Here is a 15361-nt window from a genome sequence, read left to right as displayed (position 1 = left end):
TTTGTATGTTTGTATGTTTGTATGTTTGTATGTTTGTATGTTTGTATGTTTGTATGTTTGTATGTTTGTATGTTTGTATGTTTGTATGTTTGTATGTTTGTATGTTTGTATGTTTGTATGTTTGTATGTTTGTATGTTTGTATGTTTGTATGTTTGTATGTTTGTATGTTTGTATGTTTGTATGTTTGTATGTTTGTATGTTTGTATGTTTGTATGTTTGTATGTTTGTATGTTTGTATGTTTGTATGTTTGTATGTTTGTATGTTTGTATGTTTGTATGTTTGTATGTTTGTATGTTTGTATGTTTGTATGTTTGTATGTTTGTATGTTTGTATGTTTGTATGTTTGTATGTTTGTATGTTTGTATGTTTGTATGTTTGTATGTTTGTATGTTTGTATGTTTGTATGTTTGTATGTTTGTATGTTTGTATGTTTGTATGTTTGTATGTTTGTATGTTTGTATGTTTGTATGTTTGTATGTTTGTATGTTTGTATGTTTGTATGTTTGTATGTTTGTATGTTTGTATGTTTGTATGTTTGTATGTTTGTATGTTTGTATGTTTGTATGTTTGTATGTTTGTATGTTTGTATGTTTGTATGTTTGTATGTTTGTATGTTTGTATGTTTGTATGTTTGTATGTTTGTATGTTTGTATGTTTGTATGTTTGTATGTTTGTATGTTTGTATGTTTGTATGTTTGTATGTTTGTATGTTTGTATGTTTGTATGTTTGTATGTTTGTATGTTTGTATGTTTGTATGTTTGTATGTTTGTATGTTTGTATGTTTGTATGTTTGTATGTTTGTATGTTTGTATGTTTGTATGTTTGTATGTTTGTATGTTTGTATGTTTGTATGTTTGTATGTTTGTATGTTTGTATGTTTGTATGTTTGTATGTTTGTATGTTTGTATGTTTTTATGTTTGTATGTTTGTATGTTTGTATGTTTGTATGTTTGTATGTTTGTATGTTTGTATGTTTGTATGTTTGTATGTTTGTATGTTTGTATGTTTGTATGTTTGTATGTTTGTATGTTTGTATGTTTGTATGTTTGTATGTTTGTATGTTTGTATGTTTGTATGTTTGTATGTTTGTATGTTTGTATGTTTGTATGTTTGTATGTTTGTATGTTTGTATGTTTGTATGTTTGTATGTTTGTATGTTTGTTTTTTTTTGGTGAAGAAGGTGGAGATCTTCATAGACACCCAGTCGTCATGTTGACTGGGTAGTGTGAGATTCTTACTCACTAAAACCACCTCCTATGCGCTGTGCCTTTCCCCCCCCCCCTCCGGAACCACCCATTGGTATTACTTCAGGGGGAGGCAGTGCTCACGCACTCATTTCATTGGGCCATTCTCTGGTCTTCTCTCCATTTGCGTTGAAGCTCTGACATTATCAGCGTAATCGTAATCTGGTATTCCGTCCAGTTGAAGCACGCTCTTTATAGCACGCATTGTCTTCCGCCAGAACAATATCGATGGGAATCATTCCCGCTATGACACATACAGCTTCCATGGATATGGTCCTATATGCACTCGCTACTCTCATCGCCATAACTCTGTAGGTTCTGTTCAGCAGCGTTCTGTTTTGTTTATTGTTGATCGCTGCCACCCAGGCTGGACCAGCATATCTGAGTATCGATGTGGATACGCAAGCCAGAAGTCGCCTTTTACTGCTACTATTCCAGTCATTATTCGGCATGATTCTGGCTATCGCCGTTATGGCCTTTGCCGCCTTCTTGCAGGCGTAGCTGACATGACTCCTGAAGTTAAGTCGGTCGTCTATGATCACACCCAAGTACTTAAGCTCCCGTTTGGAGGTAATGGTGTGGTCCCCCACAGTGATTTCCGCTCTTTGTACAGCCCTGCAGTTGCTGACCAGTATAATTTCCGTTTTGTGATGCGCTATCTGCAGTTTTGCCTCGAGCATCCAGCTCTCTATCGTTCTTATCGCCTCGGTAGACAGCATTTCCACCTCCTCCAGTGTCTCGCCCGTTACTGTTAGAGAGATGTCATCTGCGAACCCAATGATGTTGACGCCTTTCGGCAATTTTAGCTTTAACACTCCATCGTACATCCCGTTCCAAAGAGTTGGGCCCAGAATGGAGCCCTGGGGGACACCTGCAGTTATATTGAACACTTTTTCTGCCTTTCCTGCGTTGTAGAGCAGGATTCTGTTCTCAAAGTAACTCTTCAGGATCGCGCACAGGTAGTTCGGTACCAACATCCTTTGTAACGCCTTTGCAATGGCTTCCCAGCTGGCACAATTGAACGCGTTTTTTACGTCCACTGTTACTACGGCGCAGAACCGGTCGCCCCGTATTTTTTGTTTCAGAGCTTTCTCGGCTATTTCGATGACGCGCATAATAGCATCCACAGTCGATCTACCCTTCCGGAACCCGAACTGCGACGATGAGAGTCCATGTTCGCTCTCTGTACACTTCGTCAGCCTGTTTAGTGTAATTCTCTCCAGCAGCTTACCAAGTGTATCTAGAAGACAAATAGGCCTGTATGATGACGGCTCTCCTGGTGTTTTCCCCGGCTTCGGCAGTAGTACGAGTTTCTGCCTCTTCCATATATCGGGGAAGACTCCTTCATTCAGACAATTTTGCAGAGTTTCTCTGAACATATTCGGGTTCGCTTGTATGGCCGTTTTTAACACCACATTGGGGATTCCGTCAGGGCCTGGGGATTTATTTCCCTTCAATCTTTTTGCTGCAGCTAATAGTTCTTCCGTGGTTACTATTTCGACTCCTTCGCGTTCTTGGCTATATGGTGGACGTGGCCAACTCGTCGGTGCATGCTGCGGGAAGAGCCCATCAATAATGCTATTTATCCTTTCCGAACACTGTTCGGTAAGGGTCGATGGGCCTTTGATTTTTGCCATCACAACTCTATACGCGTTTCCCCAAGGGTTTGCCTCAACGTCATGGCAGAGTTCTTTAAAACATCGTCTCTTGTTGAGCCTGATTTCACGCTTTAGTGAAGATTTCGCCACTCTAAGTGCTTCCCTGCGTTCTTCTCTGTCTGCGGGAGACCTAGCTCTTTGCATGCTCCGCCTAGCTCGAAGACAGCTAGCGCGTAGAGAGTTAATCTCTTCGCTCCACCAGTAAACTTATTGGCGTACGTTTTTTGGTTGTAGCATTCGTGGCATGGCAGTGTCACAGGCTCTTGTCACAGTATCGGTCAGTTCGCTTGCATTCATGTTGGGCGGAGTTTGTACACGAAGTGCTTCGGTGAAGAGATCTTTGTCAAAATTCTTAATCTTCCACCTCCGTTCTCTGGGCCTTGGCCTTCGAGTTGATGATGACTTTCGACTGCCGAGATTATATCGAATGGCTTGGTGATCACTGTGAGTGTAGTCGTCGCACACCCTCCAATTCATATTCACCGCTAGCATCGGACTACAGAAAGTGACGTCGATGATCGATTCTCTACCATTCCTGTGGAAAGTGCTGGTTGTGCCTTCGTTGGCTAGTTTCACTTCTAGTTTCGCAAGAGCTTCTATTAGATCAAAACCTCTCGTATTGGTGAGTCTACTCCCCCACTCCACTGCCCAGGCGTTGAAGTCTCCGCCGATGACGAGGGGCTTTCGACCAATGAGCTCTTCTGTTAACTTGTCGAGCATCAGGTCAAATTGTTCTATCGTCCACCTCGGGGGTGCGTAGCAGCTGCACACAAAGACTCCATTGATTTTGGCAATCACGAACCCCTCATGTGCCCTGGATATCTTTTCTTGAATGGGGTATTTTCCCGTAGTCATTATAACTGACAGTCCCGCCTTATCGGCCAGCCAGTTTCTGTCATCGGGGGGCACCCTGTACGGTTCGGCTATGATTGCTAGGTCGCACTTCGTTTCCACTACGGCTTGCCAAAGCAATTGTTGTGCCGTGTCACAGTGGTTAAGGTTGATTTGGATTACTTCCATTTTCTTCTGTCAACCAATGCCTCTTTGAAGACCGGGCATCTTGGGCCTCCTGTAAAGTGGTCATTCCTTTCTTCAGCATTGCAGAACATACATTTCGGTGGCCTGCTACAGTCTTTAGCTACATGTTCCGTTCCGCCGCATCTTAGGCAAAGCTTCGATCTATCGGGGCCATTGCACTTTGTCGCGAGATGACCGAAGCTCAAGCAGTTAAAGCACCTTACAATTCGTTGGACAACTTTAAGGGGGCATATTGTCCACCCTACTTTCACCTTGCCAACCTCCAGAATCTTAGTTGCTGCCCTCCTTGGCAGTCTTATCGTAGCCATTTGCGTACCTCCGAAAGCCTTCCTCAGGCGTATTGATAGGGAAGTGTCTGTCAGCTCGAACTGGCCATTCAAGGCTTCTCTCAGTTCGTCTACCGTCGTGATTTCATCCAGATTTCTACATTCGATCACGGTTTCTTGTGATAGTGCTCTAACTTTTGCCGTTTCCCCTAGCGATTTCTCTACCAGATCTTTATAGGCTGAGCTCTTAATCGTCGGATCTCCTTTCAACTCGAACAACATATCACCGTTCTGGGTGCGCCTCACTTTAGCCACATTCTCACCCAGATGTTTCAAGGTCGGATCGCCTTTCACTTTCTTCAGGACATCAGCGTAGGTTGTAGCGCCTGCTGAAACAATCAGAGCATCTGGTTTCTGCCTCACTTTTCGGGGTTTCGGCTTCTCTTTCGCTTTCTCTCCTTTTGTTTTTTTCTCAACTTTCTGCCACTCGTTAGGATTTTGGTTGTTGTCACTATTTTCTCTACTAGTACCTTCGCAGGCATCTTTCTGTTTCTTTACTTGTCTTTTTTCTTCTGGGGTTTGCCTTCTTCGTTTTGTGGTTAATGGGGTAGAATCTCCCGTTGGGGTCGAAACCGCTTCCTTCGGTCTACTCTGCGCAGCCTCGTTCAGTACGTTCTCCGCCTTCTCTGCTCTAGCTCTCCAGGATTGCTGCTCACGATCAGCTGCAGCAAGCGCTGATTTGATTTTTATCGTGAGGTTTCTTATCACGGCGTGTACATTATGTTTGTATGTTTGTATGTTTGTATGTTTGTATGTTTGTATGTTTGTATGTTTGTATGTTTGTATGTTTGTATGTTTGTATGTTTGTATGTTTGTATGTTTGTATGTTTGTATGTTTGTATGTTTGTATGTTTGTATGTTTGTATGTTTGTATGTTTGTATGTTTGTATGTTTGTATGTTTGTATGTTTGTATGTTTGTATGTTTGTATGTTTGTATGTTTGTATGTTTGTATGTTTGTATGTTTGTATGTTTGTATGTTTGTATGTTTGTATGTTTGTATGTTTGTATGTTTGTATGTTTGTATGTTTGTATGTTTGTATGTTTGTATGTTTGTATGTTTGTATGTTTGTATGTTTGTATGTTTGTATGTTTGTATGTTTGTATGTTTGTATGTTTGTATGTTTGTATGTTTGTATGTTTGTATGTTTGTATGTTTGTATGTTTGTATGTTTGTATGTTTGTATGTTTGTATGTTTGTATGTTTGTATGTTTGTATGTTTGTATGTTTGTATGTTTGTATGTTTGTATGTTTGTATGTTTGTATGTTTGTATGTTTGTATGTTTGTATGTTTGTATGTTTGTATGTTTGTATGTTTGTATGTTTGTATGTTTGTATGTTTGTATGTTTGTATGTTTGTATGTTTGTATGTTTGTATGTTTGTATGTTTGTATGTTTGTATGTTTGTATGTTTGTATGTTTGTATGTTTGTATGTTTGTATGTTTGTATGTTTGTATGTTTGTATGTTTGTATGTTTGTATGTTTGTATGTTTGTATGTTTGTATGTTTGTATGTTTGTATGTTTGTATGTTTGTATGTTTGTATGTTTGTATGTTTGTATGTTTGTATGTTTGTATGTTTGTATGTTTGTATGTTTGTATGTTTGTGTGTTTGTAACATGTTTGTTTGTAGCGCTGGCCCACATTAATAGAAATTTGATCTGAGATTTGGAACACATTTTTATCTCTGTAGTCAATATAAAACTGCGTATTTCATGATCTTGAAAATTTAAGATGGCGGCCGCTACAAAATGGTGGATCAGATATTTTCTCAAAACCTCATCGATATGGGTTTTCCAAAACCCCATCAATATAGGTATCAAATGAAAGGGCTTGACAAATAGAACAGAGTTATTTATGAAAAATGCAAATTCAAAATGATCGCCACCACAATATTTTTTTTTCAAAACTCTATCAATATGGGTATCAAATGAAAGGGCTTGACTAGTAGAACACAGTTTTTCATCAAAAATGCAAATCCAAGATGGCTGCCACTACCAAATGGCAGGCTACATATTTTCTCAAAACCCGATTAATATGGGTATCAAATGAAAGGGCTTGAATAGTAGATCACAGTAGATCATGAGAAGTCCAAATCCAAGATGGCCGTAATCACAAAATAACAAATTACTTTATTAAACGGTTTTATTTAGCTTGAACTGTTTTATGTATGTTTCTATGTCTGTAGGGTTGTCCCACATTAATAGAAATTTGACCAATAGAAACTGACCGAATTTATAAAACAACTTTATCTCTGCTGTCATTTTAAAACTGCTTATCTTGAAAAATCCAATTTGACCACCGCTACAAAATAGCTGATTCCATATCATCTAAAAAAAAAAGGTTGATTGAGATATGTGTATCAAACGAACGAACTTGACTTGGAGAACACACTATGTATTTTCTGCAATCCACTCAATATCGGTATCAAATGAAATTATTTGACTGATAGAATACAGTCCAATGGTTTTATTGTAGAGAAATATTCTAATGAAACAGATAATGTACTAAAAATTAGAAAATAAAATAAGTAAGAAAAAACTTTTTAAGTTAAACGGTTTAATTGTGATTAAACATAATAATGTATTAAAAGCTAGAAAATAATTAAGCAAGTAGCAGTTAGCAGTTATCACACCTTTCCTTCATTAGTCTAGGGCATTGATAAGACTAAAATAAGACACAACATTCAGTAAATTGGCAATCAAACGCAGAAAATAAAACATCTCTTCAATTTATAGAAGAAGTTCAAAATTGGCAAAATGGAAGCCAAGATGCAGTCATTCGATCTCATCAATCTATGTCAATCATACCCCAAGAACAAAGTTCTCTTCATTATCTTGATGCTATTCCTTCTACGCCTCAAAAGAAAAACCCATCTCGCAAATGTAGAGTTTGTGAAACGAAAAACATTCGAAAGGAGGATATTACTGTCCGAGGTTTTCTGATAACCCTCCATTATGTATTGGACCTTGTTACAAATCCTATCATGAAGAGAAGGCATTCCCCTTATTCTACGCGGCGAGTGACGTGAAATAGCAAAGTTCCTCGCTTCACTGTAGAAGCTACATTACTTTTCAACTTCGTTTTGTTACCCGAGTCGATAACATATGAGGACACGACTTCAAATTTCACCTAGTGACAAACTATAGTCACGTCATTCGCCTACGGGAATGCAGTGACTTGAGCCATCTCACCGCATTCGCCTCGCGGAATAAAGGGGATTATAAGTGATTTAGTTGCTATAAAATGTTGTTACAAATATACGAAGAAGTTGATTTTTGCTGCCATACAAATGAAACGCAAATTTCTGCGTTATTCGAGAATTAATCAAGCAAATGAAACCAAATTAGGTATATGGAGGTTTTAGGGTGCAATGAATGTTTCTTTGGTGGTTAGACACTCCACCCTCCTCTTTAAGGGAGGGTTGCCATACAAATGAAACACAAATTTTTGCATAACTCGAGAATTAATCAAGCAAACAAAACCAAATTTGGTATGTGGTGGTTTTAGGGTGCAAAAAATGTTTCTATGTTGGATAGACACTCCTCTCCCTTTTCGAAGGGGGGGGCTGACATGCAAATGAAACATAAATTTCAGCATAACTTCAGAATTAATCAAACAAACGAACCCAAATTTTACATTTGGAATTCTTAGTGGGCACGAAACGTTTCTATGGTGTATAAACACTCCTCCTCCCTCTCTAAGGGGTGGAGAAACTGCCATACAAATGAAGCATAAATTGCTGCATAACTCAAGAACTAATCTAGCAAACGGAACCAAATTTGGCATGTGGACGATTTGAGGGGCTCGGCATGTTTCTATGGGGGTTCAACACTCCTCTCCCCTCTCTAAGGGGAAGAGGGGGGGGGGGGCCATACAAATGAAACACAAACTTCTGCATAACTCGAGAACTAATCAAGCAAATGGAGCTGAATTTGGAATGTGAGGGTTTCAGGTACGAGAAATGTTTCTATGATGGTATGATACCCCTCCCTCCTATGGAATGGAGAGAGGGTCCCATAAAAATGTTACACATATTTCAACCAAACATGACAAATTCAATTCGCATATGTTCTACAATTACATAGTGACAAGCGTTGTTAGTCCCTTTGATGTTTGCGCCAACGAAATTGATTTTTGTTCGAAAGTGGAAATGGATTTTAATGTGATAAAACGCACTCCTACATCTTCTTCTATCTATATAAATAAAAGTGGATCGCCGAATGTCTCGAAGAAGGAATTGTCCGATTTAGGGCTATCTTCATTCTATCATATTTTCGGTATCAAACATTTATTCGATGTAACGGAGTAACATGTTATTTGTAAGTGTTTGAAAAATCTTGAACGAGAATTGTGTCTGAAAATAATCTGATATTATAATGACGAGTTTGAGAAGAAGTCCTAGGAAATTTATATTAAAAGTAAATTGTAATGAGTCAAGAAGATGAATCAATGAACAGTTCTGCGATTGAACCCATGATCGTAGTAAGAAAACGTGAATGTTTGGAGGTATAGATAACAAAAAATTAATTTTGGCGAGACGAAGTTTGCCGGGTCAGCTAGTGTTATAATAAATTTAAAGTAGGACGAGTATGCCCGTCCTTGGCAACGAATGGGTTAAGTTGGCTGATATCATTGATTATGTATGGGCCGAAACGAGAAAGATTTGCAGTATTTTTAACGCAACACATGCTTCTCATCGTTTACCTGGTTGAAACAAAATTAAAGTTACAACACTTATACCAAGCCATTCTTAATGATATACATACCACATTGTAAAATGTCGATTTTTTAATCTTTTTAACATGGAAAAAATACTTGAATTTAAGAAAATTGGAGGAAAATTCGGTTTCTTCAAACAAATTTAAACGAATTTTATACCAAAAATACAAAACATCATCATTCTACTCGCTGCGCCATCTGGTTGTGAATCCAACGCAAATTCGTCAATGGAGGATTCGAAATATTTCATATTACTATGCGCGACCTCTAAGTTTCACTGATAGCAACTAAGCTTAACCACAGTTGACATCAACATGTTTTGTTTTGCTTTCTCGGATTTACAGTTCAACCCAATGAGGTACATATAAAGGTGGAGCAGTAGGCGAAGTGTATCTGTATTGGCAAGCAAAATATCGTGTCGTAATTATTTGCATGCAATATTGAATGTATATGGAAGAAACAAAACAATGTTGAAAGTACTCACGGTTGCATGATAATTTGAGCCAAATTTCTCATGAAATCATTCAACTGGTTGTTTTTGAACAGATGATAATTATATGGTGGCTTATTTCGATTATTCATGTTGTAAAAAGGTCCAGAGAGCAGTCGTATACTTAGTTCTCGAAAGCAGTAACATTTTCGGTGAATTTTTGATTAATTAGCGATTATTATCTCACAACATACACACCGACACTGAGAGCTTTCGAAACATCAACTTCATAGCGGTAAAATAATGAAACTTCGTTTGATTCTATGAACGTGGGGGAGTGAAAATGGCTCATGAAAATATCACTTTTATCCATCTGTTTCGACGTGATTTCACAAATATTCACTCCACCTTATCACATTAGCATCATATTCAGCGGGAGCTCTACAAAAATGTACGTTTTTCATTGATAAATCACTTCCTGAAAATAGCCTTTTCACATGGATGCGGTGAGCAATCAAAGATAAACACAACGACTGACGTCACTATTTGCGAAAAAGTTATGGCAGCGCATGCTATGTCGCTCGAAGTTCGACCATCTTCATTACCTTTTTTCCAGTACATTGAGTTCAACCTTTGTAGAGCGGAGAGAAGACACAATTGATGAATTTACATTGGATTTACAAACCAGATGGCGCAGCGAGTAAAATGAGGATGATTTGTTTTTTTTTTGGTATGAAATTCGTTTAAATTTTCTAGAAAAATCAGAATTTATCTTCAAATTTCCCGGTTTCATGTATTCTTTTCACGCTGAAAAGGTTAGAAAATCATCATTTTACAATGTGCTATGTATATTACGAGGAATGACTTGTTATAAGTATTGTAACTTAAATTTTTTTTCAGCTAAGCAAACGATGAATAGGGTGTTTTGCGCTAAAAATACAGCAATCTTTCTCGTATCGGCCCCTACATTATCAATAATATTAGCCAATTTGATATGATATCGATTTCATCGCAATTATCCACAGTATCAATAACCGGTATGCATTATGAAACTTAAAACTTTCGAAGATTATCTATGACTTTGGTCAAATCGCGTGTTGAAACCATCGTAAATATACAAAACTCCAACTTTCTTACCATATACTGACGACATTCAATAGCTGAAATGAATCTAAATTGAAATAAAATGAATAATCACCACCGAATCTTACTTTTCGGTCCATAAAATAAACAAACACCCTCACTTTTGTGGTTCTGAGCTCTAATGTAGATGTCGCATGAGCTGATTCATCTTTGCGTAAATTCGTCAATCTTCGAAGCCGAAATTGGCGATCTAACGTATAAATCTACACCTAGGCGGCGCTGCGGTGAAAGTGATGATGGGTTTAAATTTTGCCATGTGAGCTTATGGAATGTTTGAAGTTCTTTCCATGAATTACAATGTTATAATCATAAAAGACTATTTGATTGCGATGAGTTTGTAGGAAATTTAATTATGCGCAATTTTATATATAACATGTTATTTATTCATCTCTTTCAGTAGTGAAAACTATAAAAATGTTGACAATGGTTGAATTAAAGAAGGAAATTCGAGAGCACAATCAAACACAAGTAGAAAAATGCACGATTCCTGCATGTGAGAACTACCTTGGAAAGCCCGGAAGTAAAATATACGTGATTTGTTTTTGAGTTTTAGGTTACATTAGCATCATTTTCTTAGTTCAAAAACAAAATCCAGATGTCTCACCGATCGTTTACGTTTTGCGTTAGATCGCCAATATACATCCTTTGAAATGAGTGCAATCGATTGGCGATCTAACGCAAAACGTAAACGATCGGTGAGACACCTGGATTTTGTTTTTGAACTAAGAAAATGATGATAATGTAACCTAAAACTCAAAAACAAATCACGGATATTTTACTTCCGGGCTTTCCAAAGTAGTTCTTACATGCAGGCACCATGCATTGTCTACACTGAGAGAAATAATTAGTAAATATAACGAATTTTTTGGTAAATACTACCAATCTATAGTCATTTTCGACCGTACTAATAAACACATATGTCAAGCAGAACCATGATTCGGAAGCCCAATATCGGCTACATTTTCTCGCCGAAAATGCACGTATCAGAATTATATCCTTATTATACCTCCGTATTGCCTTATGGGAACAATGAAAATGGTTAATACGCGCTTTTCTCACCAGTTTTCAGATATGACAATATCCAAGCTTACTAATGTTATCGAGTAAAATATACTAATCTCTGGTAGGGATGCGGGTTTGTTGACAATATGTACAAAAAATTTGTACATTCTACTAATTTTGCATTACCAAATGTATTTAGTAGTTTTCGACCGAGGATTTTTCTAAGGGTACTTGCTTATGATTGTGCTCTCGTACTCCCTTCATTGATTCAACCGTTGTCAATATTTGTACAGTTTTCACTACTGATTGAGGTAAGAAAATAACATGTTATAGATAAAATTGCGCAGGATTAAATTTCTTCCAAACTCATCGCAGTCAATTAATCTTTTATGATTATAACATTGTAATTTATGGAAAGAACTACAATCCTCCCATAAACTCACATGGCAAAATTTAAAACCATCATCACTTTCACCGCAGTGCCGCCTAGGTGTAGATTTGTACGTTAGATCGCCAATAGCAGGAAACAAAACTATCGCAGTTTGACTGCGTTAACAAGAAGCAGAGCGTTGTAATTAAAAGGTAAACAAGGCAAATTCGACATATATTATCCAAACAAATTTGTTGATGCAATCTATCCGGCTTCTACTGTTCCCATGTGTTCCATGCGTACGTTCAAACCAATACACACGCGTCCTGGCCCTGCCCGCATGCTTCTCCGATGACAGTCCTGTGCGAACCTTTGTAGTATTTGCAAGTTGAAATCGTTCGATCTCGTCTTTATTTCGCGCAATGGATGCAAGAGAAATTTGATACAATTTCGCACTTTCCAATCCGCTGCACTGATAGATGTGAGTATTGTTTAATTCAACCAATCCCACTGCAAAAGGTAGAAAGTTAAATAAATGCTTGTGGGAGCGCGCGCGATAGCAGACTTTGTCGGGGGAGTATCAACAAAATATTCAGCTGCGGAACAAGTTTTCCAAAGGAGAGAAGGCAGAGTGAGGTGTTTTTGTTGAATTTAATTGCCGCTCGAGTACCCGTCATTTACGCGAGGGCAGGTAATAAACGCGCACGTTGAACGTGAGGGATCATTAAAAAGGGGAACTCCACCGGACCGGTCCTAATTTCTCTCTCAGATTCACGCCAAAATCAGTTCGGGGAAAAGTTTTTCGCCAAATTAAGAATTAAAACAGGAAATTCACGTGCGCTTCGGCTTCTGTAAACAACATCTAATTTAAACATTGCACGGAGGTTTTTCGATCGTGTCAGCGAATATGAATAGGTGCGGTGTATAGTAAAAGTGCAAAGAGCGAAGTTGACCAATTATCACCACAGGGCCTTGATACTTGAGGCGCGAGTTGCGTAATTATCGTATGTTGTCCTAATCGCATGAGTGATACGATTGTTTCCTCGGTGTTTGAATTGACGAAATGAATCTTTCTTTTACAGACATGCTGCGCGGTTTATTTACACTGTGGGCTAACGAGCTTCGATAACCCATGACTCCGATGCGCGCGTGAGAACATGGGAAGGATGATATCATCGCGATCGAGTTTATTTAAGTTTGTGTTAGCAATAAATATTCACCTATCGGCAAGTAGCGCGAGCGCAAGCCAACAGGCAGTTCCAGGTTTGATTGATGAGGATTCGCTTAGTGGTAACGATGTGCATGGATATGAGCTAACACAATCGCAGAACTTCATGCGGCAGGACGTACTGATGAGGGCTTGCGCCCAGATGAGGGACCAAATGGAGTACAGAACCGTCGATGAGTTGAGTACCTTCCAGTCGAGCCACTTGCTAGTTGATGAAAAGCATAAATTCCTGTATTGCTACGTACCCAAAGTGAGAGACGGTATTTTCTACTTTTTAAACCCCAACTCGGTCGTTCATTAACAAACTTTCAAGCTAATTCCACAAACATGATCATCTTCAGGTTGCCTGCACGAACTGGAAACGAATCTTGATGATCATGACGGACAAATGGAACGGTACAGACCCGCTTCAGATCCCTGCGGATACGGCACACTCGAGTGGAATGTTCAAAACGTTCAGCTCGCTTAGCCCAGAAGAAAAGCAGACTGTCTTAACGGACTACAATCGCTTTATCCTCGTGAGACATCCCTTTGAACGTTTGCTGTCGGCATTCCGAAATAAGCTGGAAGGGGATTCCAAAAGTGCCAAATATTTTCAGGTAAATATCATGCTGCTCATAATTGTTTTTTTTTTCACTTACCTTCTTATAACCCTGACAGTCCCGAGTGGGTAAAATCATCATCAAAGCTTTTCGTCCCAATGCCTCCAACAGCTCGCTGGAGCACGGTCACGATGTAACATTTCTCGAGTTCATCCAGTATTTGCTCACGCCGGAGTTGAGTCGAAACTCTAATTTGTCGTTCAACGAGCACTGGGAACCGGCATCGATGTTGTGCCACCCCTGTCTAATGCAGTACAATATCGTCGGGAAGTACGAAACCCTGGTGGATGATTCCACGCTAGCACTGCATCTGGCGGGAGTTAGTGGAATTAGCTTTCCGGTGGTGTACAAAACCTCCGGCACTAACGAGCGACTGCGGAAGTATTTTAGCGACATTCCCCTACCGATTATCAAGAGTTTGTACAAATTGTATGAGGATGATTTTCGGCTATTTGACTATAGTTTGGTCGAAATTCTAGGCTTTGAGTTAGGATAGCGGAAAGTGTACCGAGTTGAATGTAGGTTTAATCGGGTGTTGTATATAAGAAGAAAAATCATGACAATTGAGAACAGTTGAATTGAGAGCGAACATGAGAACGCTGGATTTCTATTTTATGGTGTAAGCCCGAGAGGTTATGGTACCAGGTACCGGTTTATTCTAGCAGGTAGACAAGACTAAGTAAAACAGGTTTGTATGCAATAAGGCCAGAAGGTGTTCTCAGCTAACAAATGAGAAACTAATTGCCACCAACCGCTCGTTAAAAATCGTACAATTACTAACGTTAGGGTATTATATTTTTATATGTGATTTATTACACTGTTGTGTACTTATGGAACCATGTGCGCAAGGCACCGTGATGTCAGTTAATGAACTTAAATAAAACATTTTTCTTTACAATTTTAGTTTTCTTTTTTTGCAAATCATTCGAGACAATTGACAATACGAGCGAGGACTTATTACTATGACCTCTCGTTATCAACCTCGACTGGGTTCCGGATTAACACCAAGAACCTAAGAAGACAGAGTAGATGAATCAACCGTCTACAGCTGCTTCTGCGAATTGATGTCCATATCATTTTTATTGCTGAAACGGCTTGTGCATATTGAGGAGTGTTTCCGGACGTTTAACTTTGTCAATTCGTGTCTAGCCTTGAAAATGATCAATTCGCTACCAAATATTTACACTAAGGATTTTTATTCTTGAATTTCCTAAATGTTTGATCTCGTCGGCAATAATTTCATAGATCTACGTTAACAATGAGGTCGTGCTTCGAACACCATCTTTCTAGTTTCTTTATGTACTAGTGTTATTATAGAGAATTTTTAATGTTTTGTTAGAGACCACATTTCGATCAAACAAGTGGTTTTCAAATTATGATTTATTGAACAATTATCAGCTAAAATTGGTCAATTGGAAATGAAAAAAAAAAGTTTTGGTAAGCCAAATATTTTTCTTTCGATCGAAGGGACTCGGATGGACATTTTTATCTGGAATTGTTCATATGCTGTATCTGACACTTTTTAACTTTCAAAATCCAGTTGAAAACAGTTTTTCTGCTTTTCCAGTCTTCTCGAAATTTGTTGATAATCTGGC

The 15361-nt window shown here is 38.4% G+C and overlaps 1 protein-coding gene across 2 annotated transcripts; it reads left to right on the top strand.

The window, feature by feature from the left end:
- The first annotated feature begins 12258 nt into the window (after positions 1 to 12258).
- Positions 12259 to 14664, top strand: LOC129779836 (carbohydrate sulfotransferase 11). 2 transcript variants are annotated; one of them, XM_055787574.1, is made up of 4 exons: positions 12259 to 12417; positions 13019 to 13414; positions 13506 to 13763; positions 13825 to 14664. In XM_055787574.1, the coding sequence occupies exons 2-4, from the start codon at positions 13094 to 13096 to the stop codon at positions 14260 to 14262; spliced, it is 1017 nt and encodes a 338-aa protein (XP_055643549.1). In that variant the 5' UTR covers positions 12259 to 12417; positions 13019 to 13093; the 3' UTR covers positions 14263 to 14664. The 2 variants fall into 2 exon arrangements, with proteins under 2 accessions (XP_055643549.1, XP_055643550.1); XM_055787575.1 differs by lacking the exon at positions 12259 to 12417 and adding an exon at positions 12478 to 12940.
- Positions 14665 to 15361: the final 697 nt, after the last annotated feature.

This window comes from Toxorhynchites rutilus, chromosome 3 (assembly GCF_029784135.1).
Source record: "Toxorhynchites rutilus septentrionalis strain SRP chromosome 3, ASM2978413v1, whole genome shotgun sequence".
Lineage (NCBI taxonomy): Eukaryota > Metazoa > Arthropoda > Insecta > Diptera > Culicidae > Toxorhynchites > Toxorhynchites rutilus.
This window is presented reverse-complemented; position numbering and strand designations above follow the sequence as displayed.

Coding starts and splice junctions, on each gene's coding strand:
- LOC129779836 (XM_055787574.1), top strand. CDS start 13,094: ATGGGAAGGATGATATCATCGCGATCGAGTTTATTTAAGTTTGTGTTA. Junction 13,415..13,505: donor TGTATTGCTACGTACCCAAA/GTGAGAGACGGT, acceptor GATCATCTTCAG/GTTGCCTGCACGAACTGGAA. Junction 13,764..13,824: donor AAAGTGCCAAATATTTTCAG/GTAAATATCATG, acceptor TAACCCTGACAG/TCCCGAGTGGGTAAAATCAT.